Here is a 27338-nt window from a genome sequence, read left to right as displayed (position 1 = left end):
GGACTTGCTTCAGAGAATTCTAACCCAAAAATAAAAAGGCAGAAACTGTTTTTTTTTTTTTTTTACCTTTTATATACCAATATATAAATGGAAATACAAATGGAAATTTAAGGGAAAGGGAAGGCTGATTTTTTTAAACACTGTCTACAGTGTTAAAAAGTGGTATTTGATAAAGGCAAGCATGCAGGGAAGAGTTGGGTTGGGTGGGGTAATTCATTTTTGTTGATTGAAGATCAAAACCACTTGATCTGTCTTTAGAGCTCAATGATTCTTGAAGTCCGGGCTGTCTGCACAAAGAAAAACACATTAGAACCTCGAAGTCAAGGCTCCGCGATCCATCCCGCCTTCCTCCCGTTAGTCTTCCACCTGGTATTCAAACACATATGCGTGAGGCTTCGCTGGCCTCTCAATATCCACCACCCGTCAGCACAGGGTCTGTCCCTCCAGGCTGGACCCTGCCCGCGGCCCTACTCCCCAGCGTCGCGAACAGCGCACCGCGTCCACCGCGCGGCGGGCTGCTCGGGCTCGCGGAGCTCGGGCCCGCCAGGCTGGGGCACGGAGGGCGCGCCACGCCGCCCACGGGCTTGCGGCCGGAAAACCCCAGTATATAACGCGTGCTGAGGGTTTGACCCACGCGGCGCCGGGCACCGGCCACGAAAATACCGTCTAGCTCCGCAGGCATCTCTTGCACCTGATGCGCGAGCGACTCGGCGACACCGTAAGCAGGGGTCTCCTGAGGCTCACGAGCGCCTGGGCAGGATAGGAACCTTCGGTTCCGGTCCTTTTGTCTTTCTCTCCAGGCTCCCTCTCCCCAACCCACTAATGTCTTCCTAAAGTTTCTCAACCCAAATCCACGTTTCGACCTAACACCCTTTCTTTGACTACTGGCTGGAACTTTAACTGGCCTCTGTGCCTTCCTCTCTGATCTGGCTGTGTGCGCGCTCCAGCCTGCAGCCTGCCTTTCGGTCCTCCTAAGCCGCTAGGGTCTTTGCGCTCGAGAGTGTCTCCGCCCCCAGTGGTTAATTTCATCAGTCGGGCTCTCTGACCCCTCTGAGCCTCTCTTCCCATTCAGACTTGACTCTTAGCCATCACATTGGTTTTTACAAACTAACTCTGAAAATACATTGTGTATTGCTTAAAGTGTGTTTCCCAGAATGTAAGCTCCATGAGGGCAGGACTCCTGTTTTGTCTCATTCACTTTAAGTCCCATTTAAATGGAGCTGAAAGGCGTAGTAGGATGAAGAGGAGGAAGGGAAGGTAGGAAGAAAGGCGTGGGTAGACTAGTGTGCTTGGGTCAAATCTTAGTTTTGCTCATAAAGGGTTACCCTATCTATTTGCGGGTGGCCCAGTTCAGTCCTCTAACCCTTCCGCCTCTTCAGCTCCTCCCAGTTCTTGCTCGGCGCAACCCGCCCTACCTTTGGTCCCTGCCCCGCGCTGTGTCTGGAGGCGAACTTCAGTTGGGGGTGAGAGAGCGCGCGCTCGCTGGGTAGGCTAAAGGAGATCTTGGCGAGCTTCTCACCTCCAAGGCACAAAACTCGCTACCTCAATGGTCTAGGGCCCAGCGCGAGCCTCTTTGCTCTGTTCGCTCACGCCCAACTAAGGTGCAGAGGGTCTAATGCCCCGATTCTGAGCCAACATGGGATAGATCTCAGTATCTTCTCAGCCATGGTTTACCTTAAATATTTGTGTTAATTTCTTATATAGCTAATGGTTCTCCCTTCAGAAAAAGATCAGTGAGGTGGGTACACTTCAGGAAGGCAGGAGTGGAAGTGGAGAATGGGGTCCCAAGAGAAGAAGGCCTTGTGGTTGTGGAAGGAGAAGGAGAGGAGAATCACACGGCCATCTCCCCCGTCTCAGCGATCTCTCTCGCAGAGAAGAAAAAGCTTAAGAGAGGGTCTCTGCTTCTCAGAGAGTGTAGCAAATCCCCGTGTGCAGACTGCCAGGGTTGGAGAGGTCTCTCTCCCTTGGGCAGCTCTGGAAGACAACTCGGGATAGAGCAGAAGGTGGAGTTTAGTAAAATTTTGCAGTGGTGGTGGGAGGACAGATTTCTGCCAGGTGATGCCTCGAGTAAAGGCTTTTTATGGGGTTGGTCCTGCTACTAGATAGGCTAATACGGAAACTGAAGAGAGCTGAATGGATGCTGCTGCCAGCTAGTCTGGAGGAAGAGGGGGGTCACTAGACCTCTAGCCTCCTGAGTCGTCAATATTCCACAGTCTAGGCCCTGAGCTGTGGGAAGGGTGAGTGTTTGGGGGAAATAAGGACACGATTTATGAGATGGGCTTTAACGTGCGGAAATCCCTCTAAGCTATTTCCTATCCGCAGCGCAAGCAAGGCAGCGCGATTGGGACAGTCGGGTTGTCCTACAGGTTGGCAGTGTGAGAGCTGCAGCGAGACACAAGACCTTGCTCTCCTAGAATCAGCTTTCTCTTCTGAAAAAGGAGTGCTCGGGGCTGCAGAAGCTCTCCGAGTTCCAACTCAGATGTGCCACCTCACCTGCGTGACCTTCCGCACCTTCGGTACGGGCGTGGCTACCACTTTCGGTGCCCCCCTCGGCTGCGCGCAGGTACGCAGCGACAGCGCCGTGGCCCTGCTCCTCAGCCAGGTCCACGGGCAGGCGGCCCCAGGCATCGCGCACGTCCAGCCGCGCCCCGGCTCGGTGCAGCACCACCACCGTGTCCAGGAAGCCCTCCCGGGCCGCGTCGTGCACAGGGCGGGTGAGGGTGGCGGGGTCGGCACAGTTGGGGTCGGCGCCGTGGAGCAGCAGCAGCTGGGCCACGCGGGTGCTGCCCATCATCATGACCTGCCAGGAGAGCAGAGTGGTCAGGACAGGGACAGGGGGCAGGGGCAAGTTTAAAGAACCTATTTGTGAAGCCCCTACCCCATGCAGATGCCAGTACAAGCCACAGCGTCTATTTATTCTATTTGTTTTCAGTTACCAGCTCCCTTAGACAGTTCTGCTCATTCCATTTTTCTGTCCACATTGAATTCCATTATATTCTCCAAACTTTTGCGGATTCCAGCCACACCCTATTGTCTGTCAGAGGCATGACAACAGCAAAAGAGTGAGAGACGAACTGGCTAGAACTATAGCCTAACCTCCTATAGCCCTCCCCCCCCCCCCATTTTGATACAAAATTATGTAAGGCCCAGAGATTTTGTATGGTTTTCTGTTGTATATCCAAGCCCAGGACATAATAATTGTTAAAAAGTGAAAGTGAAAACAACAACAAATCTTTAATTCTTAAAAAAACTTTTAATATACACTTAGCCTACCAGAATGTTAAAATTCACTCTAAGTATAAAATGAGGGTTCTCTAACCAGCCCCCAAATTCCTTCCCATAATGAGCTGAAGAATGTCCCCAAAGATGTGTACTATCTAACACTTGAAAGCTGTGAATATAATACCTTACATGGGAAGAGAGGCTTCCCAGATGTGATTAAATCAAGGATTTTGAGAGAGATTAACATGGATTATCAGGATGGGCCCAATGTAATCACAAATTCCCTTATGAGAAGGTTACAGAAGAAAGATCTAAGAATGGAGGTCAGAGAGAAGAAGATGCAGGGACCATGAGCACAGGAATGTTGATGGCCATTAGAAGTTGGAAAGAGATTCTCCCCTAGAACTTCCAAAAGAAATGCAGCACTGTGGATCCATTTTAGACTTCGACCCCCAGAACTATAAGATAATAAATTTATGTTGGTTTGAGACACAAAAGTTGTGGTAATTTGTTATAGCAGAAATAGGAAACTAAGAAACTTCCCAAGTTTATATACTCTGAGAGTTCATTAAACAGGAGGTGCTCCCTTCATTTGTTTGATAAATCGTCTTTGAAACAAAGTCATTACCAAAGAGGAATTTTTAAATAGTATCTACAATCACAGCAACCTTACAATTTGAATGTTACATGGCAGATGGCAGTGGTAGATAATTTTCTTTTAGGCTAACCATTATTTGATTATATTAGCTAGACTTATAGTGACTGTATAAAAAGGAATTATTTTTAATTACATTCTGCATTAAACGTAAATAATTATTTCTCTAAGCCAAGGAACATCTGTGAAGTCTCTTTTCCCATGTAAGGTAACATACACTTAACTGATTTTAAAGGTTTTCATTATATTTTGCAGTATTAAAGTATGAAAGAAACCTAACACTTAAATACTTAAATCTAAATAGCAATCCAAAGCTGAAAGAAAAAGAATCGATTAAATGAATATTTGTAGAGTGCTTATTTCCATTTGATAAGATATTTAAAGTAATTATAATTTTCTATGAACTAATTAGTTTTGTATTAAACACAAGTTTGGTTAGGGTTCTAAACCAAAACCATGCACTCTTTTCTCTATGTTCTTATTTTCCCTATTAAAAAAATTGTTAAAACTAATTATCCAACTTTTTTTTTTGTATTTAAACAAAGTCTCTTCTAACATATTCCAAACTTCAAGGCCACACTCAGTCTCTGAGCAAAATCTTTGAGAAATGAGAAATCATGCATGCATTCTTTTTAAAGGACTCATGGTTTTCTTCTACCATCACACAACCTCTCTACTCTCAAAATCTCTTCACACTTAAAGTCCCAAATAATCTCAAGTTTTAAGGCATTTTGTTTTTATTTTTATATATGTATGTTAAGGTACATAAAACTTATCCTATGTAGCATTGTTTCAGGAAAGGAAGATGACTGGTGAAATCTGTGCAATTGCAGGTACAGTTACTTTCCTTTGTCTTGTTATGCTTGAATTTGTGCAGTGAGCCTTTGTTTCACATACATTTTATTTTTCAGAATCCAAAATCATTGTCAACACTGGGAATAAAACTAGGGTGGTGACGAACAGGAAGAAATAGGGTTTTTTGGTTTTGGGGTTTTTTTTTTTAGCCTGGATTTAGGAATTTAGTGAAGGCAAACAACAGCAGCAAATACCCGGCACCCCCACCCCCACCCCCACCCGGAGTCAGGAGGGAAGAAACCACATTTCTGAACCGTGAGGAATCGAAAACTCTCTCAACTGCGTTAATCTATAGCAAGTTAAAAATAACAAAAATAATAGGAGGTAGCCTCAAAATGGTAGCTAAATCGACGGCATTATCTCAGGCAAGACCACACTGTTTTTCTTCATATATGTCTGTCTGTATTCCCTAAATTCTCACAAGCACAGATGTGCCATACACGGTTAAAGTAAAAATAAACACAATGTGCAGTTGCTTCTGAACAATTTCAATGAATATTTATTCAATTCACACAGCAGAAGGTTTCCAGTACAATCGCCGCTAGCAAAGAAGATGATCAGCTCCCTTCAGGGGTCTATGAGTTCCGGCCTAGTGGGCCCAACAAATCTTCCATTTCCTTAAAATCTTGCTTTACGTTCGTAACTGTGTATCAGACGGAGAGCACACCCCGGACTGTATTAACACCAACAGGCTCCCCCGCCCCATCTCGGACCAGACGTCTGCCCCGCACGTGCCTCCCCATCTCCCGTCTCTCCCCCCCTCCCCCCGCGGCTTCCTCTGCCCCCAGGACACGGACACTGGACGCTCCGGGCTCCAGACTCCACCTGAGACCTCACCGGGGAGTCTCCCGTCCCGAGCAGCGCCCCGCAGACCTGGTGGACTCCCTCACAAACCCGGGGCCGCAGGTCGTCCGCCGCCGGCGCGCTCACCCACCTGAAGCGGGCTCCGACCCAGGCGGTTCGGCGCGTCGGGCGGCGCCCCCGCCGCGAGCAGCGCCCGCACCTCGTCCGCGCGGCCCCGGGCAGCCGCCGAGGCCAGCCAGTCGGCGGAGGGCTCCATGCTGCTCCCGAGCGCGGCCCGGCTCCCTCCCTCCCTCCCTCCGCGGCCGTCGGGCGCCCGCGGCCCGCCCCAGCCTCTCGTGACCCGCCCGCCCCTCCTCTCCCCTCCTCTCCCCTCCTCCGGGCCGGCGGAAGCGGCCCCCAGACTCGGCCCCTCCACTCCTCCAACCCGACTCTTTCAATCCAGGAGAGCGCCCTCCGCTCTCAACTCGCTGCGAAACGAGTCGCCCCACGCGTGGCCTCTGCCGTCTCGGTTCCACGGCTCCCCCCGGGGAGCACGACCGAGCCGCGGGGGAGGGAGCCGCGGGCCGCCCCACAGCTGCCCCCGCGCCGCGTCGCTCCGCGCTCCGCCCCGCCCGCGCTCCCCGCTGCGGGCGCTGCTCCCCGCCCCTCCCCCCGCCGCCCGTCGCCCATCCCCCCTCCCCCCCGCCGCCCATGGCGCCCCCGCCCCACCCCCGCCGCCCATTGCGCCCCCGCTCCCTCCCCCCGCCGCCCATTGCGCCCCCGCTCCCTCCCCTCGCCGCCCATCGCCCTCCCGCTCCCTCCCCCCGCCGCCCATGGCGCCCCGCCCCTCCCCCCGTCGCCCATCACCCCCTCCCCCCGTCGCCCATTACCACCCCCGCCCCTCCCCCCGCCGCCCATCGCCCCCCCCCGCCCCTCCTCCGTCGCCCATCACCCCCTCCCCCCGCCGCCCATTACCACCCCCTGCCGCCCATCGCTCCCTCCCCCCGCCGCCCATCGCCCCCCCGCCCCTCCCCCGTCCCCCATCACCCCCTCCCCCCGCCGCCCATCGCCCCCCCGCCCCTCCCCCATCCCCCATCACCCCCTCCCCCCGCCGCCCATCGCCCCCCGCCCCTCCCCCGTCCCCCATCACCCCCTCCCCCCGCCGCCCATCGCCCCCCCCCCCAGCGGAGGCGCACGCGGTCTCGGAGCCAGTTAACCCGATTAAAGCGACATTTCTCCCGTTTCCGTCCTCCGCTGTACAAACCCTTCGCCTTTTAAAGCCGCACAGGATTTCTAGCTACAAGTTCGAACCGGGGTGTTTCATGTCACAAAGTGCCGCTCCTTATTTTACTCAGAAGAACAGCGCGCTGTTCCTCGCCGGGTCGCGCGGAGGCCGGGCACTGCGGTTACCGCCGAGGCTTCCCTTACAGTGACTTTCCCTTTCCCACCCAGCGAGCTACACCCGATCTGCACCCGGGGCGCGCCTGCCCACACGTTGGTTGGGGGCTGCAGACCCGCCAGCAGCCGTCGTCCCTACACACACCTGCAAAATGGATGACAAGGGCGAAGGTTTCCCAAACTGGTTAGCGCTCTGTATAAGGGCTGGCTCCGGAGAAGATGGGGTCTGCTTAAGAGGGATGGTGGGGATCTCTGCCAACAAGCAACTAGGAAACCGGCCAGGGAGTCCTGGGCTGATCGACTCCGTTCTTAATAACTAATTACTCGAGACCGGAAAAAAGTGCTGAGAGTTCAAGAAACAGAGTTGCTTAGTGATTCAGAGACCAGGTTCACACTACGTCCTTGAGCCGCTCCTCTCCCGCCGCACCCCCCCCCCCATCTCTTCTTCCTTACTGGAAAAAAACCCTTTCAAGTTATCTTAGTTATAAAATGGGAGGCTAAGACTGGTCCCTACTTCATAGGGCTGTTGTGAATTTTAAATTGATGACCGGAGAAGCATTTAGAACAGTGTGGCACATCTTTAGCTAATACTTTGCTTAAGTTTCCCATTTTGAGGATTCTCTTACAATCTTGTGACGCACAGAGAATAAAATGCTTTGGAGAGAATTATGAATACTGTATGAAAGGGAAAGCCAAGAAGACTTTAATCTCTGAAAAGATAAAGGACACCCTCCACCCCCCTCATATTTATTTGTCTATTTATCTATTTATTTTTAAAGGTATTATTCATTTATTCATGAGAGAGAGAGAAAGAGGCGGGGGGGGGGGGGCGGGCAGAGACACAGGCAGAGGGAGAAGCAGGCCCCATGCAGGGAGCCCGATGTGGAACTCGATCCAGGAATGCGGGACTCATCCACGGACTCCAGGATCACGCCCCGGGCGGAAGGCAGGCGCTAAACCGCTGACCACCAGGCGTTCCCACCTCCCTCATATTTAATAAAGTTAAACAGATCTAAGAGGGTAACAAGCAAAAGAAAATCCAGCATAGTTCTAATTTTGCCTGTGGCTATTTTTCCTGTGGTTAATATATTTTAAGATATATATTATTTTTAAAAAAAAGATTTTTATTTATTCCTGAGAGAGAGAGAGGCAGAGACATAGGCAGAGAGAGAAGCAGGCTCCAGGTAGGAAGCCTGATGTGAGACTCAATCCCAGGACCCCGGGATCACACCCTGAGCCAAAGGCAGATGTTCAACCACTGAGCCACCCAGGCTTCCCAAGATATATATTATTTTAAAAAATTGGCTTGCTCAGGCTTTGCTGATACCTTAAAGCACATGATTCATCTGCCTACTAGACAACACAGCTCTACTCTCTGTGTCCCCTCTCTCTGTGTCTCTCATGAATAAATAAAATCTTTAAAAAGTATATGCCAGTTAAAGGGGTATCTGGTTGGCTCTATTGGTAGAGCATGTGAGTGTTGATCTTTAGATCAGGAGTTGGAGCCCCACGTGCGGCTTAGAGATTACTTAAGATTAAAAATAGGGGCGCCTGGGTGGCGGTTAAACAGTTAAGCCTCTGCCTTCAGCTCAGGTCATGATCTCCTGGTCCCGGTGAGTCCTACACGGGACTCCCTGCTCAGCAGAGAGCCTGCTTCTCCCTCTGCTCCTTTGCCTGCTTCTCCTCTTTCTCTCCGTCTCTCACTCTATATCTCTATCTCTATTTCAAATTTTTAAAACCTTAAAAATATAAAAATAAAAAATAAAATGATACCAGCTAAAACACTTATGGGATGTACAATCTGTTATAAAAAAGGGATTATTGTGCTTTCTGTACCAGGCACCTCTCAATTATCTGGGCAACTATGGTGTGGAAAATTCAAAATGAGGTTGAGAACATAAAATTCTTTTAATGTAGCTTAAGGTATTGTATGGGCAAGGGGAAAATAGTAATTGCAGTATTGGGAAGGAGGGGACAAATTTCCCTTATAATGTGTCTGGCTTTTAGGCTAATATCAAAATTAGCTTCCATCACTAAATAATGCTTCTTAATCTTGGAGCAGGGAGAGTGGGCCTTTGATAATCTGTTGAAAGCTACAAACCCTCTCCTCAAAAATGAAAGTATACAATAATTTTTTAAACTACTGTGTATATTTGAATTTGTATTTTTTAAAAGATTCATTTATTTTACAGTGTGCAAGCAAGAGGGGAAGGGAAGGTGGAGAGAGAGAAGCTGGAGCAGACTCCCTGATGAGCTGGGGGGGGGGGGTGCTTGATTTCATGACCCTGAGATCATGATTTGAGCTGAAATCAAGAGTCAGATGCTTAGCTGACTGAGCCACACAGATGCTCCTATTTGCGCATGTATTTCTGAATATAACTTACAGGGAATTCAGAAATTCTAAAACTCAACTATGGATTCCTACTCAAGAACTCATTAAACTCCTATACAACGTATTGGACTGTTGTTGAAGGCAATGAGTAAGGGAACCATATAAAAACAACTCTTAGGAGCACTTGGGTGGATCGTGGTTGATTCAGGTCGTGGTCCCAGGATCCTGGGATTGAGTCCTGCATCAGGGTCCCCATGGGGAGCCTGCCTCTCCCTCTGCCTATGTCTCTGCCTCTCTGTGTCTCTTATGAGTAAATATATAGTCTTTTAAAAATAATAACAAATTTTAGAAACCCTTAGATGAATTATATAGAAATGGAGGTTGACTTTTTCCAAGAACAGGTTTTAGACAGGTATATCCTAGGTCTGGCACTTGCAGTAGAGCTCCCAAAAGATTAGAGCCTCCTGGGGTGTGGCCCCTTAGTTCTAGAAATTGATCCCATACTCCATTAGAAATCTTGTGTAAATAAGTAGTTATTAATAGTATAAAACTTTCCTAGTTTTTCTTTTCAAGAACCTACCATATTCCCAATTTACTATTCCATTTCAGCTCAGACCTGAGGGCCAGTACCTCAGAAGAAATAGAATATAAAACCCAGAATCCTGCTGCTGGTTATTCCAGCCTCAACTTGCCCATATGTAAAATGGAATCATAATATATTTCACAAGTTGATAAAATGAGATGATGAAGTCAAGAGCCTTCTAAATCCTAAAAGTGGTTACATATTGTTATTATCATTTCCAGACTTTTCTTCTTCCTTGAGAATGCCATGGCCTTATTTAGGTTTGTGCTGCCTCGGCAGTTTTGAAAATCTTTGGTATGAAATTTAAACTTGGGGATCCCTGGGTGGCGGAGTGGTTTGGCACTTGCCTTTGGCCCAGGGCGCGATCCTGGAGACCCGGGATCGAATCCCACATCAGGCTCCCGGTGCATGGAGCCTGTTTCTCCCTCTGCCTATGTCTCTGCCTCTCTCTCTGTCTCTCTGTGACTATCATAAATAAATAAAAATTTAAAAAAATAAACTTGTTTCAATTTTGGGATGCCTGGGTGAATTAGCGGTTGAGTGTCTGCCTTCAGCTCAGAGTCCCAGGATGGAGTCCCACATAGGGCTCCCTGCAGGAGAGCTTCCTCTCTCTGCCTATATCTCTCTCTCTCTGCCTATGTTTTTGTCTCTCTCTCTCTCATCAATCAATAAATAAAAATCTTAAAAAAAACTTGTTTCACTTTTGATCTTTTTTTTTAAAGAAAGACTAACACTGATTCATTTGACAAACTCAGAGGCTAAGGGTGGAGCATGGTGGTGATTGGGTGTTAGACGTATGGGTTCTAGAGTAGGACTGCCTGAGTTCAAACCTGTACTTTTCATTTAATGCTCTATAACTCTGAACAAAGTTACTTAATGCATATAGGTATGTTTTCCCATCTGCATAAGTGAGATAATAGTAGTACTTTCCTCAAAGAGTTGTTTTAGTTGTTAAATGTGGCATTACATGTCATGTGTGTAGAAGAGCAAAGGGAAGCAGGGAATGACATAAGAGAATGCAAAAGGATCCAAATTTCTGGTGGCTTTGGCAGAGCCTGCATGGGTGCTGAATGCTGCCCTGAGCCTTGGAGAAAGGTGTAGGAATATAAAGGTGTAAAAGGAGGAGAAAGATGTTCCAAGCAGAGGTGAGAGCATATGAAAAGGTGTAGGAGTCTGGGAACACTGAAAATAACTCACTGGGATGTATGGTGAGAAGATGGAGAAATAAACTCCTGGAAAAAGTGGCTTCAGAGGAGCCTGGGATGGGCTGCTCAGAATATCAGAAGGAAAACCAGAGGTGTATGGGATGGCAAGGATGTGGGGACACCATGTAGATTATTTTTTCCCAGCTTAGCTGTGATAGTTCACAGCAATATAGGGTAACAGGAGGTAGCGGGGAGGGGTAGAAGAGGCTTGAGCTCACAGAAGGAAAGGTGCCAAGAGAAGGAGAGCTAGAAGAGGAAAGAAAGGAAGTTGAGGACCCAGGCAAGATAAAGTATATCTGAGCACCCGAGGTCCCTAAAAAGTCAGGAAGAAATGGAATACAAGGTACAGAGAATGGTCATACATTTGGACACAGAAGATATAGCTAGATTTGAGAAAGGAGAAAAGGTCAGGGCAGGGAGGAAGTTGAAGCACTTCCTTTCATGAACAAAGAGGGTGTCTTGTTTGCAGTGAGGATAAGATGGTGGGTTAGGAAGTGAGAGTGAATGACACATCTGATAAAGGGTTAGTATCCAAAATATATAAAGAACTTACCAACTCAATACCCCAAAACCAAATATCCACTTAAAAACAGACAGTGATATGAATAGACATTTCTCCAAAGAAGAAATATAGATGGCTAACAGACACATGAAAAAATGCTCAGCATCACTCATCATCTGGGAAATATAAATCAAAACTACAATGAGACATCATGTCACAACTGTCAGAATGGCTAAAATTAACAACACAAGAAACAATATGTGTTGTGAGGATGTGGAGAAAGGGGAACCCTCTTATACTTGGTGAGAATGCAAACTGGTGCAGCTCCTCTGGAAAACAGTATGGAGGTTCCTCAAAAAGTTAAAAATAGAACTACCCTGGTAGTGCCCCAGGGTAGTCTGACTCTTGACTAAACGTCCAACTCTTGATTTCAGCCCAGGTCATGATCTCAGGATTGTGAGATCAAGCTCTCTGTGGGGCTCTGGAGTCTGTTTGAAATTCTCTTTATCCCTCTGCCTTTGCCCCTCCCCACCTCTCTCTCTCTCTAAAAAAAAAAAAAAAAAAAAAAAAAAAAAAAGAATTACCCCATGATCCAGCAATTGCACTACCATGTATCTACCCAAAGAATACAAAAATACTAATTTGAAGGGATACATGCACCCTCTGTTTACAGCAGTACTATCTACAATAGCCAATTATGGAAAGAGCCCAGTATCCAGCAAATGATGAATAGATAAAGACAATGATGTGATATATATATATATATATATATATATATATATATATATACTCACACACATAGAGAGAGACACACAGATAAATACATATACACATGCACTAGAATATTACTCAGCCATCAAAAAGAATGAAATCTTGTCATTTATAATGATGTGAATGGAACTTGAGAGTATTATGCTAAGTGAACTAAGTTGGTTAGAGAAAAATACCATATGATTTCACTCACATGTGGAATTTAAGAAACAAAATAGATGGTCATGGGTGGGGGAGGCAAACCTAGAAACAAACTCTTAACTATAGAGAACAAACTGATGGTTTACCAGAGGGGAGGTGGGTGGGGAGATGGGTGAAAAGGGTGATAGGGATTAAGGAGTACACTTGTGGTGGGCACCAGGTGCTGTATGTAAGTGATGAATCACTAAATTGTACACCCAAAACTAATATTACACTATATGTTAACAAACTGGAATTTAAATTACAGTACACTAGTACACTGAAATTAGGTTCTGGTTCTGACAAGGCATTGCAGGAATGGCAAGGTATAATATGCACTGTGTGCAAACTTATCACATGATAACATTATTTCATCAGGGAAATAGAAGGCGTTGGAGAAATAGCTCTGAATTGGGACCAAGTGACAGTCCTGATGTAACTAGTGAATTGCTTTTAGACTGTGAACTCCCTTGAGACTATGTTTTAGCTTCAATGTCCCTATCTTTAAAATGAGATCTTGCTCTATTGTTTACACTTCATGAGGTTATTATACCAAGTGAGACACACACAAAAGTTGTTTTTAAAAGCATATATCTCTTTACCATATTCAATATTAGTATTGTTATTAAACACTTGTTCAAAATGTAGTTTGAGGTTAAAAAATAAAATATACATAAAATATCTCTGGAAAGATACAGAAAAGTCTGTTAACTGTGGGGGAAGGAAATGAGGAACTGGGATGGACAGGAGACTTTCTTTTTCACATTCTGCAACTAGTTGTGTTTGAATTTTGTACTATGTGCATACATTAGGCATTCTAATTAATTAACTGAACATAATAAATTAACTAGACAAGTACGAGTTGTCTTTCTGAAAACCATCATTCATAACTTTGACAAAGTACTGGGAAGACATGTACGGTATGTCAGGTGCTTGGTTTTAAGCTGTGAGTACAAAAAAGGAAGAATTCTTACTCAAGACAATGTATTGGTAACAACCATCAACATGTTTACTTCTCTGGAGGGGGACGGTAGTTTTGAAACAGGATGAGCTCTGGGAATGCCTGGGTAGCTCAGTGGTTGAGCATCTATCTGCCTTTGGCTCAGGTCGTGATCCCAGAGTCCTGGGATGGAGTCCCACATCAGGCTCATCAGGGAGCCTGCTTCTCCCTCTGCCTATGTCTCTCCCTCTCTCTCTTTATGTTTCAAATAAATAAATAAATAAATAAATAAATAAATAAATATCTTAAAAAGAAAATAGGATGAGCTCTAGAGGGGAGTCTACATTAATAGTATTGGAGAAGGAAAATGCATTCTGATAAATGACACCTCAGACTTGTGTTTCCAGGGAAAAGATGTTGTATTTCAGGGTCTGAAGAGGATCTCTGAATGAAGAGGTTTCTTAGGAAATAGCTTATCAGGGCACGGTCTGCTTCATAATAGAGTTTCTGGACACAGCTGGGTTAAGTCTGAAGAGATGAGCTCTAGGAATGAATTATGGGTGCAACAGGATTATTGGAAGACTAAGGCAATGAGAGAAAAATTTTAGGTATCCCTTTAATTTAGAAGAAGTTAAAATGCATGGAAAAGAGAGTCCCAGGACTAGCTCCACTACCTATCACCTTAAGCAAGTCCTATTTTATTCTGGCTTCAATATCCCCATCAACAAAGGAAGTATATTAAATGACTGTGCCTCAAAAGATTATTGTTCTGCCAAGAAACATGCTCTCCCCTTTAAGTGCCCTTAGGTAAGAATTCTGAGGGTTCAGTTTCCATCTGGGTATTTTAAATGGGAAAGGACTTCCTTCCATGGAAAATGGCAAAGAATTAAAGACTAGATTTTCCTTTAATTATTTTTCCACAAGGAGAAAGGGTGCTTTTATCATGAAAGGGAGACTCCTGAGAAAGCAGAGCAGACCTCCAAATACATTTGCTGAGAAAAGGGGATCCAGGATTAGCTCTATTGAAAATTTAAGGTGGAGGATATTTCCTTCTCCCTTGTAATATTCTCTAATTAAATAAAAAATAGCATAATTATTGAGTATCTGCTATAAGTAAGGCACTCTTTTAGGGACTTTATGACATCTCCATTCACTCAGAATTACTGTAATTTTTCTCTTCCTGCTCAAACAGGATTTTGGCAAGGAACATGAAACTCAAAATGCCTTCACTTCTTATCAATTTGATGCACAATTATAGGTAAGTCACAATTTTTCAATGTTAGTTCCCAAAGTATTAACTGGGTATAGAATCTGCAGTACCTATCATCTTCCCCAGATCATTTTGAGGACAATTTAGAAGTGTATTACATGTTATATAGCAGATGTCTTTTCTAAGTTGTGTGCAAAACAAATGTGGTTTTAAATCTATGTAAGGTATTTACTATTAAAAGTTTCTATATATAAAAGTTTCCAAATAGAGTGAGTTCTTATGAAATGAGGAATCTTTGCAGCTCATGAAAATAATCATTCCAGAATTCAGTGTTTTGTAAATGTCTCTTTTGCATATTGAGAAGTTTCTGAGGTGAATGACTGTCACTATTTCACCAGTTGAGAAAACTAAAATATTAGCACAGTTTGTGTGTACATGTACATCTATCTATAGTGTGTATGTATAATTTGTTTAGCTGCACAAATATTGAGAGTTAGTGTCATCCTGAGGAACAAAGTAAGTAATATAATTAGAAGTATATAATTAGAAGAGAGACAGAAATAGAGACAATAGGAAATTCATTCAAAATTGCCAAGAGAATCATAATGGCTACCATCTGTTGAACTCCAACTATGTGATGACCAGCATTAAACAGCTTTACACATATCATTTCTTTTTTTTTCATATATCATTTCTAATCCCACAACTGTCCTGTGGGATAGAGAGTATTATCCTTCTTTTACAGATCAGAAAAGAAGATGCCCAGAGTGATTGAGGAACAATGCACAAGGAGATGGAATTTGAACTGAAGGTTAGCAGTTCTGTCTGAGAGATCCACACTCTCCCTATTACGTCTCCCTGTTGATTGATTTGTATAGTACGTGGTAGACAACTCAGCAATGCTTTCTTTTCTTTGAGAATTGTGCCCACAAGCAGATGGCAAAATCTGGACTAAGGTGACAGGGTCCCCACTTTCAGGAATTACTGTGTAATGTAATGTAAAGTGATGTATTGGTGGCTAATAATACACATATGACAGAAATCTGGATCTGGATGTCCTTTCAAAGTCACTTAACTATCATTTTTTAAAAATATTTTATTTCTTTATTCATGAGAGACACACACAAAGAGAGGCAGAGGCATAGGCAGAGGGAGACGCAGGCTCCATGCAGGGAGCCCAATGTGGGACTCGAATCTGGGACTCCAGGATCACACCCTAGGCCAAAGGCAGGCACTAAACTGCTGAGCCACCCAGGGATCCCCACTATCATATTTGAATAACTTTTTCCTGATGATAGTTTACATCTAAAAAAATTTAAGAAATGAGATACATAAAGGAAATGAAAAATTACACTGCACAGAAAAATGACTGTTAACATTTTGAAATATTTTCTTTTTCCTTGCAATTCTGAAATAAGCTTTTCCTCTCACTTATCATGAAAACATTTCCCTAAATTCTCTAAAAAATCACTTTATAAACAGGACTTTATAATCTACCAGCTGCAACACATTCCACTGAAACAATGTTATCGTTTCCTTAGTGATGCCCCTGTTGTCAGATATTTAAGGGGTTTCTAATTGCTACAATAGATAGTATTGCAGTTTTTCAAAAAGTATAAGGCTCTTAACACATACTGCAAAACAGCTTTTCAAAAAGCTACCCCCCTTGATTTATAGATAAGAAAATGGAGGGGTGGTACATTGCCATGATTGCACAGTTCATAAATATTTGTTACAGGTCTTGAAATCAATCCTTTCTCCATAATCTTTCTGTGGTTACAGCTACTTATTCTGACTTGGACAGATTTGGTTGGTGAGAATGTCAACCACAGGGCAGCCTGGGTGGCTCAGCAGTTTAGCACCGCCTTCAGCCCAGGGTGGGATTGAGTCCCAAGTCAGACTCCCTGCATGGAGCCTGCTTCTCCCTCTGCCTGTGTCTCTGCCTCTCTGTGTGTGTCTCTCATGAATAAATAAATAAAGTCTTTAAAAAAAGAGAGAGAATGTCAACCATATCCTTAAGTCTTGGAAGAGACACAAATGCAGCATGTTAATGGTACAATCCCAGTCTCAACAGCCTGTAGACTTGATTGCTCCTTTACCTAGCTCTGTGGGCTTAAATAAATTATGAATTTTTTTTAGATTAAGTTAACTAACATATAGTGTTTTCTTAGTTTCAGAGGTAGAGTTCAGTGGTTCATCAATTGTATATAACATTCAGGGCTCATTACATCATGAGCCTCCATCTTCCCACCTCTCAAAAGTGGGGAAAATAAAGCTTACCTCCCTCATAGGGTTATTAAAAAGAATAGAGAATGTCAGATATATAAAAATCTAAGCACACAGTGGGCTCTTAATAAATAGAACTTACTTTTTTTGGAGACTAGGTATGACATTTAGTATCATATTACTCATGTAAGTCATCAAAATCAGTTTCCTCTAGGGAATTTTGTTGTTGTTGTCACTATACATTCTGGTAGGTACCTGTGTTTGAACAAGCAAACTCCCTTCCAAAATGTGTGATTAATTTTGTCTTCTTTAAATTCTGACCCCCTGAAAATAGAGCTTCTTTGTAGTAAGGTTGGCTGTGTTAAAAGAACTTCCACAAAAAACTTTATTAAATCATAGGAAGTAACAATGAAGTCTGTGAGTGTTCAGTGTTTTCCCTGCATTCATTGCTACCCATCACAATTCCTCAGTGTGCAGTTCAAATACCAGGTACAATGAGGACACTATAGGCAGAAGTGAGGGATTATAAAGTTTACCTTCTCGAAACCTTTATTCCCAACCTCCCTCTTTTTCCTATTGATGGGATAGATTTTTTCCTTTCAAACACATGTTGCCCTCTTACTGGCTAAGCATCAACACATATAATATTCTCTTTTTGCTTATGCTGCTGATGTATGTATGTGTTATTGGAATGCAAAGAAACTACTGAAACTCAGAGAGAAATAATATTGTCCTAAGTTTTCATTCTTGGGTGGGGGGAGTTGACTGTTCATGGTTGTTGGATTTCACAGTGACTTAGGATGGTCTAATTTCAGAGGAATCATTTAAGTTGAAGCTTTCCTCTTTAAATGGAGAACTGGTTGCCCTCTCCCAACAATTATTCTTTAAGAGTACTAGCCTGCCTTATTGGGGCTCTAAAGTCCTACTGTTATATTAAAAAAAATTTTTTTGCCTTGTCTGGATTTCTGAAGCCAAAATGTCACCTGATATCACAAAAATTATAAGAGATAATTCTTGTTTTGGATCGCTCTTCTTCAAGTGACATTCTTCACCTAATATGTGATTAAACTCCTCTGGAAGGGATCAACTTCATAATGATATGCATCAACTCTGAACACATCAGGAAATGGTTCCTACTCATTTTTAGCACCTTTTACTGACAGATTTAAGGTCTCCACTCATGATTTCCTTTGAGTCTCTGGGTTGAAAGTATGGCTTTATATTTTTCTTGCTTATGGTTAAAGATGATAATTTACATACTTCATTTTTAAAAAGGCAATGAAAACAGAATACATTTTATGTTTACTTTGCACCAATTTTATATACCTAAGTCAATTTTGCTATAAGGAAGTTTACATAATATATTTAATCTTTTTGATATCCTACTAAATGTAAATAATTGCAGGCCACCTTCCAAGGCAGAGATTCTGAGGTTCTAAGGATGACTTTAATGTTTCTCCTCCTCTTTCCTTGCATTCTCTCTCTCTTTCTCTCTCTCTCTCTCACACACACACACAGAACTTTTTATACTATAATTTGTTTTTAAAAATTCTGTGCCAAAACTATTAATTCAGATGTTCAGACTAATGGAAACCTAACCTTCTGGAGGAATTAAGAGTCTACTACCTCAGCACTCCCTCCAGAAATTATTATTCTGGATCATTGAGTGTTTTGATAAGTTGAACGCAGGTCAATAACTTTTTTTCAGCTTTCTAAGACTATTTGATTTCTCATCTTAGAAAACAGAGGTTCATGAATATTGTTTAATATCTACTTAATGATTATGAATACTACAGTTCAGGGTCCTACCATAAAGGCCATCATATAAGGCTTCTGTACAGGTAGAGGTTTAAAGAGTAGGCAAATTTACACTGATTTTACCTGACACCTTGGAATGTGGAAGGGATTTGAATTGATAAATATATTTTTTATTGTGATATGTATATTCTTTAAAATTTTCAGCTAATCTGAATATTTGAAGTCAAATTAAGTAGGCACTTACTCTAAAAGTAAACTAACGTGCTTTTAAGGGCATAATTTAATTTGAATCTTTAACAACTGACAAATTTATGTCAATCAAAAGTTCCCAATGTATCTTTACATATAATACTATATCTAGTTTTTATTAGATGAATACTATAGACTACTGTCTCAGGTTTACAGATGAGACAATGGAAACACAATATTTTAAGTACTTAGTCCTAATATTACACAACAAGTAAGTAAAGGAAACAATCTAATCCCAGGTCATGCATTCCAAGAAAGTGACTTTGCTATTTCATGCCTTAAGTGATTTCTATGCTTGTGCATAGGCTTCCCATTTATTGCTCCTAAGTCAAAGTGGGAATAAGTAATTTATACTTTGTGTATATATTTCTCTTTATCTATATATCTGGAAATTATAAAGTGGTAAGCGTGGACACTCAGGGAAAGAAGCACACCCAGTTCAATTGTACATGAATTACTGGTGAATGACTTTTAGCAGACCATACAACAACTTATCTGAACCCCACTTTCCAGTCTATAAAATGAGGAAATAAAACTCTAAATCAGAAGAATAATGTGACAATTGAATGAGATTATGATAGTTGATGTGCTCTATCATTGTTAAGCTCCTTATAATTATTTTGAAGGAAAACAGAAAGCCAACTCTACCATAGGCTTTTGGAAGAAAGTTTCAATAAGCTTGTTTCAAAAATCAATCTTGTTTTAGGTTACATAAAACATACAATTATTCAGCATGTAAAGTGAATGGAATAAAATTCGAAATATCCCATGTTATTTGGACATTTAACAATTATTTCAAAGTTAAATATACTATTTGTTCTACAGGTGAGAAAGATTTGCAACTGGGGGGAGTCATTGTTCTTTGGATCGCTGCTGTTTCTTTAAATTGCATGCAAGAGTTGTACAGTTGCTGAGTCAGATGATCTGGCAGGCTCAGAGATTCAGAGCAAGAAAATGGTGGCACTCAAAAAAAAAAAAAAAAAAAAGAAAGAAAGAAAGAAAAGAAAAAAAAAAGAAAGAAAGAAAGAAAAACATAAGTTTCCCTAATTTGCCAGCAAAGTAGGTATAACATTAGTTAGACAAATTGTCCTTTAAAGTCAGAAAACTTATAATTTGGAAGGCATAATATTTTAGTCTTTCTTATAATGGCTAATTATTTTTTAGCTTATATTATTTATACATATTTCCCCTCTGGCCATTGTGCTTTTACAGAGATACAAAGGCCCATCATTTTGTCCACAAGTGCTTTATTCTGTTATGGCTACATTTTACTACAATTTTGCCTTGATTGATAAATATAACTTAAACCTGTGAAATACTTCTTGGTTTTGTTTTTCCTCTTACATAATTTTAGACTGTCCTGTTTACCAGCCTGGTTTCTGGTTTGGATAATAAAATGAAATGAAAGAAACCCTTTATTATCTACCTAGAACTATTCATCCTATGTAAGCAGGGGATGTATACATAGGATGATGTATACATGTACGTATAGTGTCTCAAAAAGACAAGATATCATAAATGCTTTATGTGGAAATGTTCCATCTGGTCTTACAAGCTTTAACACACAAGTATACCCTATTACATCCTTCCCCCCTAAATATGTTCTGATAGTAAAAATCTGGCATCTAAGAGATGATCTTCCAATTCAGATATGAAGGACCACATACCAATAAACAGTATCTTTTATTTATTAAAATAGCTCCTCCATTGATTACTCAGACTCCCACTGTCTTTCCTGGCACCCAGAGTGTGACTCTAAAATTTAAATCATACCTAAAAGCCAGGGCCTTGATTTAAAAATAAATAAGCAAAAATAAGGTTTATAAAGAAATATTGGCCATATTTGCCAAATGTGGTTGCAGAAAGGGTACCTGTAACAGAATCTCCCTCAAGTCCTTATTTAAAATGCTTGGGACCCACAGCAAATATGCTGAATTAGATTTTCTGAGAATAAAGCCCAGAAATGTGTATTTTAAACAGCAGTCCAGGGAATGAAGCTGCTGATAACCTTTGCCATAGTTCTTTGACTTCTCACTAATCTCATGCTTAAATTGAGAAAGTAGAGGCATATTTATTTACACCACTCTGCACAATTTTATTAGTTTCAGTTTGTTTAAGAGATTACATATCTTTGTTCATATAGTTGTGAACCTCTACAAAACCTTTCTTCCTACTAGCTTTGAAACCATTTAAGTAAATTCTGAGCTTGTTCTTTCTTTCTTTCTTTCTTTCTTTCTTTCTTTCTTTCTTTCTTTCTTTCTTTTTTGTGACTAGGTATTTGTTGAAGAATTAAAAAGTCATTTGTGATACAATTTTTATGCTTTCCTGAACAGAGCATTATGTGACTTACAAAATAAAAAATATAAATCAACTTATTTTTTGAAGGACCTCTGAGGCATTGCAATTTTCAGTCTTGTGGTTGATGATTTTATTTTTTTCCCTTTTATTATTTCTTTCTGATTATGTAGGTCTGCCCAATTGCAGCAATCATTCTAGGGCTCCTGAAATAAATAACTGCACTGACAAGCAGAGATTTTCTTCAATTTTCCTTTGTCTAAAAAACAAATGCTACTGACACTAAGTTCAACAATTGTCAATATACATGTTTTTGCTGAATACACATTGAAATAGCATTAATTAGGACATGGTGAATCTGTGCAGGTCCCAAGTTGGTGGGCATTTTCTAGGATGGAGGAGAGCCTTATATGACCTTCTTTCTCCTACTGAACAAAGCCTGTATTTATCCCCAAGGTTTTCTCCATTGGTTGGACTTCTGTCATAGAATTGATCTTGTTTTAATACATACTGACTTTTTTTCGTGGAAAAAAATTTTTTTTTCAAATGATTTCATTTGAATGTTTTAACGGAGGAGAAGTTCTCAAACAGGAAGAAAGCTGCAGTAGGAGAAGAAAACAGTTGAGAGAATTGGAGGCAAATTCTTCATCACTGGAAAAACACTGCGGGTTAGTCTCCAAGCCATCCAGTGCCCCAGACAGGAGGACAAAAAGGAGGAGGCCTTTTCAACACGCTTTGGTGGCCACTTGGAGCCCAAAGGATTGGCTACCTGGCGCGGAAGGGACACTTTCCCCAGGGTGTCTCCCAGCGAACCTGGTTCATTCTGCTCCCTCCCTTCCAGAAGAAAGGCCTAGCCAGTTCCAAGCTGGGGAGGTGACCTAGAGACGTCCTCTGTCATAGCCTGCACCTGTCCTGAATCCAGAAGGCCACCTAGGACTCTGCCGGCCCTCACTTCCTCGTCCACCTTGTGACGCCCCATTCCCGCTCCACGTGTAACCCCTGGTCTGTTACTCTGATCAAATCTTACCTGAGGAAATAGTTGGGGTGTGGGGCGAGGCCCAGGGGCGGCTAAAAGCAGAAGGGGTGCGTTCGCGGAGCGGAGTGATCATGGGACAGTCCTCTCAACTCTTGCTAGAGGGTCCTACCCCAGCTGCCAATTTAATTTCCGGCTTCCGCAGCGTCTCTAGGAATTGAGAGGGTGGAGAGGTAGGGTCCAGAGGGGCGGTGGCAGCAGCCGGGAGGTGGGGGAGGCGAGATCCAAGTAGCTTGGGGAGTGAGTCTCGCTTCCCCCTGGCGGGCTCTCTCTGGGGTCCTGGAGAGGCCCCTTGCAACCCTTGCCCCGCTCTGGGAGGCGGTGAGCCCTGTCTTGAAGAGGTCCTGAGAAGACTAGTGAGAGGAATTCCGCAAAGGGTGCAAGTTATGTGACCAGAGGCCTAAGACCCGAGCACTTGGGAAACAAGCACAGCTATGCATTTACCGTCTAGGTAAAAACGAAGTAGGAAGTGAACAGGCAAGGGCATGCATCAGTCCTGAAGTCACAATGCTTTCCTGCTTTCCCCAGATCTTACAAGAACCTTCTTATATAGGATACTTGCACAACTGGTTCCTCACTGCCTCTCCCAGTCTAACGTTAAGCAGGCTCTAGTTCATCCCTAATGTGCATCATTTCAGGCTTCAAAAATGGTATATATACATATATATATATATAATAAAAAATATACATATATTTTTACTGGTGATGGTCATGACACTTTGTAAAACTCAGAAGTATAAGGAAGAAATTAAAGATTACCAATCCTAGTCCCCCATCCTAAGGAAAGCACTACAGATATTTTGGTACATAAACGAGGTGTGGAGGTGTGTGGGTGTGTGTCCAGAGAGAAGAAAAGAGAAAAAGCAAGAATAAGTATTGTTTACTATTTTGAATCTTGAAAAATCACTCAACTTTATAATGTAATCATTTCAAGTTCTATTAAATATTCTTTAGAAATATGATTGCCTATTATATGCCAGAGTCCAGAATATTCCAGACCATTATTCCAGAGTATGGTTTTGTGCCACAACTTAACATGTTATTGCTCAAATTTAAGGTAATTTTCAATTTCTTGCTACTATTTATCTGTCTGTATTGATCTTTGTCATAATATTTCCTTCTCTGGATGATGCCTACACAGAGAATAAATGAATAAGAATGTGTGGATATTTTTTTCTTACTAAAATTTTTTAAAAAAAATTAAGCTCTATGACCTATGTGGGGCTTGAACTCACCACCTCGAGATCAAGAGTCACATGCTCTAGGGACTGAGCCAGCCAGGTGCCCCCAAAAAATGTGTGGATATTTTAAAAATTCTTCATACCTACAATAATAATGTCCCTGCCATTGGAGTGTTTAAAAAATGCACTAATCTTATTAGTCAATAAACAGACACAATATTAGTGACCATTATGTGAGAACAAGAATTTAGAGATCTGTAGCTTTTAAAAAAAGCTATTCAATACTATAATTTTATACTTAGAAAGTGAAAGAATATCCATTGTTTACATAGCTTATTTTTTAAAAAAAATTTTACATAGCTTAAACTGTAGAAATAAAACACCACAAAAATATTTTATCAGGTTAGATTTTGTAGCAGACAGGATTCTCTGGCCTAAGGTATTTTAGTATGGGGGGGGGGCAAGTGAGATTGTTATACTTCTCAAAAAGGATGAAAAATGAAAAAGGATAAAAATACTGGGTCAAGTGTTCAGCCTTCCTTTAAGAAAGTATTTTTGAGATGATTTGGATCACTTTTACTAATAAGAGCCATTCGCATATTGGAAAAATGGTATAGCTTAACTCTACCATGGTAGTTACTAGTGATGAACTAACACATAACTAGTAGACCTATAAAATATTATGGACATAGACAAGTTTATTTCCTTACTGCCTTAGGATGACAATGGATTTTTTAAAATTCAAGAGTCCCCAGAGAAGTAAATGAATATTAAGTTTTGGTGACTGAAAGTGTCATTGTTTCTTTAGAACATACGACAACCCAGGAATCATGTTCACATTGGGAATAAAGGTTTATGCTAACTGTATAGTGCTTACCTTGAGAGAACGCTTTGCTGTTAAAGGCAATAAAAAAAACATAAGGGTTCCCAAATAGTAGTAAAGAAATAAATACTTAATATTATAAAAATAGGACTGTTTTGTAAACACACCAAGGTAGAAGTAACAAATCAATTAATGTAATTCATCAGGCATGTGTGAATAAGAAACTAGTAATATGGAATTTTATTATATGCATTTTCCAGCCAGATAAAAATAGAAAGTCATAATGAACACAGTTGTAGAAATTTTAAAAATAAAAAATAATTACACCTTATATATTTGTATTAAGCAATTCATACAAGTAATTTTTTAGCATTTTGGTCCTTAAAAAATTGTATGAGTCCCAACTTAATTACCACCCACATATAGTCTTAAGTCAGTATAACCATAGGCATAATATATATTTATATGAAATATAAAATCATACATCACTTATAATTAATACTTCCATTTGTCATACTTATGTGTATAATTTCACAAATGAAGTGGGATAATTGCACATATTCTTAAAACATATTTTATTCTACTTAAGTCATGTGTTCTGTCTTCAGATATTTAATAAAAATTGGGCTTTTCAAGTAGTCAATACGTTTTTAAATAACTTCACATATTATTCCTAAACATTGATTTATACAAATAACAAGAAATAAATGGCTACTTTCAATGAATCTACTATTTTTATATTTTTAACATTTCATAAAATATATAAAATGAATATGGTATCTAACATAAAGTAATTACACTATTACATTGTGTATTCTTAAAATAGAAAACATGTAATTATGATATTTACATAGATTAAAATTTTCTACTCTTATTATAGATTTCAAGAAACAATCTAATAGTTAAAATAGCTTTACATAGAGAGTAATAGTAACAACTCTGATATCCAAAAACATGTGACTAAACCTTTGCTGGTAAGAATAAAGCACCATAAAACAAACAAACAAACAAACAAATAGGGTCTTGTTAATGTTTTAAAATGGGACTGAAGTTAAGTCCAGCAAAATGCTATGAAATCTTGTAAAAGCTCTTACTAATTCTTTTAAAAAACTGAACTTTTGTAATAATATGAAAAAAATGTGTATTTACCCTGTAAGTTGTTTGTAAATTTTTTAAAGATCTTATTTTTAAGTAATCTCTACGCGAACGTGGGGCTCGAATTTTCAATCCCCAGATCGAGTTGCCAGCTCTATAGGCTGAGTCAGCGAGGCGCCCCTGCCTGCAAATTTTAGTAAATTGAGGCACCTAACTAAACACCCGTAGTTTGAACAGTTTCACATTTACATGTCAAAGGCCTATTAACGTAACAATAAAAAACAATTCCTCTTCTCCTGGCCTTTGCTTTTTCAAAATATCTATTCCCGGGGAAATGGGTACCACAAGTAAGGTCACAAAAATGAAGCCTCATTAAATTGCTTTTAGGTTTATATCCAAATTCTAACTAGGATCCTGCCTATTGTAGTAATATGTATTTTCAGTTAATCTGGTCATAGGAAATTACACGGAGTAAAGATTCGTCTGATGGGAGGACAAACCTCCCTAGGATTTTGTTTTTCAAGAAGTAGGCCTCATTTTTAAAAGAAGTGTTAATTGTGGCCTGAGATGATTAAAACATGATCGGTTGTGATTTCTCAGACTCACCACCGTAGGTCTATTTTTTGCTAAACATTTTGCTAAGCATCATCCCGAGCAGTTTGAATCTGTTAGGGTTCCAAATAGGAGATCGCCACCTCACTACCACAGCCCAACCAACTCTCTATTGACTGCAGAAGCAGTGTTTGCTTCTTCGATCAGTGTTTCTATTTCGAGAAGTCAAACCATGTGCTAGCCCCCCCCCCTCCTCCCGCCCCCAACATCCTCCACTACGGTAAGGAGAGAGGGCTGACCTGGCAGGGGAGAAAACAGGTGGCCCCCCCAAAACCAAGACCGTTAGTAAGCCCTTCCTCCAGGGCGAAATAAAGTGCCCTAGAAACACACCTCCTGTGTGTGTGTGTGTGTGTGTGTGTGTGTGTGTGTGTGTGTGGTGGAGGTGGAGGTGGAGGTGGAGGTGGAGGTGGAGGTGGTGGTGGCCTGTGTGTTTACTGACTCCCACCCAGGAAACTCAGGAGTGACTGACTTCTAAGGTGGCGTTAGAATCTCCCGGCTCTTCCCGGAGTGTCACGGGACCGAGGAGGTGTGTGAAGGGGGCTCCGGGCTTAACATATTGGGGGTACCGCACCTTTAAGTAAGTGTAAGCCGAACGGGGAAAGGGGGCAAAGAGCTTCCACCCCTAGAAACCCCCTTCTCCTGTTCTGGTCTGGAAGCTGGTGTATCTGCGTTAAATCAAACCAAACAAAATCTTCCAGAGGCCGAGTGCGTCCGGGACTGCTGCGCCCGGGGCTTCTGGAGGCCTTTCTTACCTGCTCTTCGAGGATGCGCTCTGCGACGGCTCCTCACTAGCTTTAGCACCAGGGCCGCTGCGGCCCGCACACCCGGCGCTGCCCACTCACCCGCGGGCCGCGTGATCCGCACCACGAAAGCCCTCACTCGCGGCGGGCCCCCAGCGCGCCGAATCCGCACTGTGATCAAAAACGCGCGCACCATAATCTCGCCGCCGCCACCGCCGCTGTGCTCCTCGATCGCTGCGCCGCCTTTGGGCATCAGAGGTAGGCAGCGCGGCGCCCGCCCCCCGGCCGAGGACGGGGACCCACGCACCGCCCCCCGCCCATCTCCGCCCCGCAGGCGCGCCCCCGCGCCCCCGGCGCGCGCCCCCGCGCCCCGGCCTCCTCCGACCTCGGAGCCGCTCTGCGCCCGGCGCGCGCGGGAAAGGCCGGCGGAGAAGCCCGGAGCGCTGCGCGCGCGCGGGCCGCGAGCACCCAGGGCTCCCCTCCCTTCCCCCACCGCCTCTTTCCCGCCCGATCCGCGCTCCCCCCCACCTTCCCACCCTCCGCGCGGGCGCCCCACGCGGTGACAGCTCTGGGGCCTGTCGCCAGACGCATCTCCAGGCCCCCGCCCCCTCGCAGCATTTGTCACCTGACACGACCGTAAGCAGGAACCACCGCGTCGCGGCGGCTTCCAGCCCGGCTCGCGCCCCGGCT

At 42.7% G+C, this 27338-nt stretch overlaps 1 protein-coding gene across 7 annotated transcripts; it reads right to left on the bottom strand.

Annotated features, from left to right (window-relative positions):
• Positions 1-104: 104 nt before the first annotated feature.
• On the bottom strand, positions 105-26968 carry LOC112911644 (cyclin-dependent kinase inhibitor 2A). 7 transcript variants are annotated; one of them, XR_011995518.1, is made up of 3 exons: positions 26661-26968; positions 2494-2800; positions 105-287 (listed from the first exon to the last, which is right to left on the bottom strand). XR_011995518.1 is itself a non-coding variant. In XM_025988298.2 (3 exons), the coding sequence occupies exons 1-3, from the start codon at positions 5790-5792 to the stop codon at positions 262-264; spliced, it is 459 nt and encodes a 152-aa protein (XP_025844083.2). In that variant the 5' UTR covers positions 5793-5807; the 3' UTR covers positions 105-261. The 7 variants fall into 7 exon arrangements, 5 of the variants coding, with proteins under 5 accessions (XP_025844083.2, XP_025844079.2, XP_072584267.1 ...); XM_025988298.2 differs by lacking the exon at positions 26661-26968 and adding an exon at positions 5667-5807; XM_025988294.2 differs by having other exon boundaries at positions 124-283; positions 26661-26941.
• Positions 26969-27338: the final 370 nt, after the last annotated feature.

Source organism: Vulpes vulpes, chromosome 12 (assembly GCF_048418805.1).
Source record: "Vulpes vulpes isolate BD-2025 chromosome 12, VulVul3, whole genome shotgun sequence".
Taxonomy (NCBI): domain Eukaryota; kingdom Metazoa; phylum Chordata; class Mammalia; order Carnivora; family Canidae; genus Vulpes; species Vulpes vulpes.
This window is presented reverse-complemented; position numbering and strand designations above follow the sequence as displayed.

Coding starts and splice junctions, on each gene's coding strand:
- LOC112911644 (XM_025988295.2), bottom strand. CDS start 5,792: ATGGAGCCCTCCGCCGACTGGCTGGCCTCGGCGGCTGCCCGGGGCCGC. Junction 2,801..5,666: donor TGGGTCGGAGCCCGCTTCAG/GTGGGTGAGCGC, acceptor CTCTCCTGGCAG/GTCATGATGATGGGCAGCAC. Junction 284..2,493: donor AGGTGCGGAAGGTCACGCAG/GTGAGGTGGCAC, acceptor TTGTGCAGACAG/CCCGGACTTCAAGAATCATT.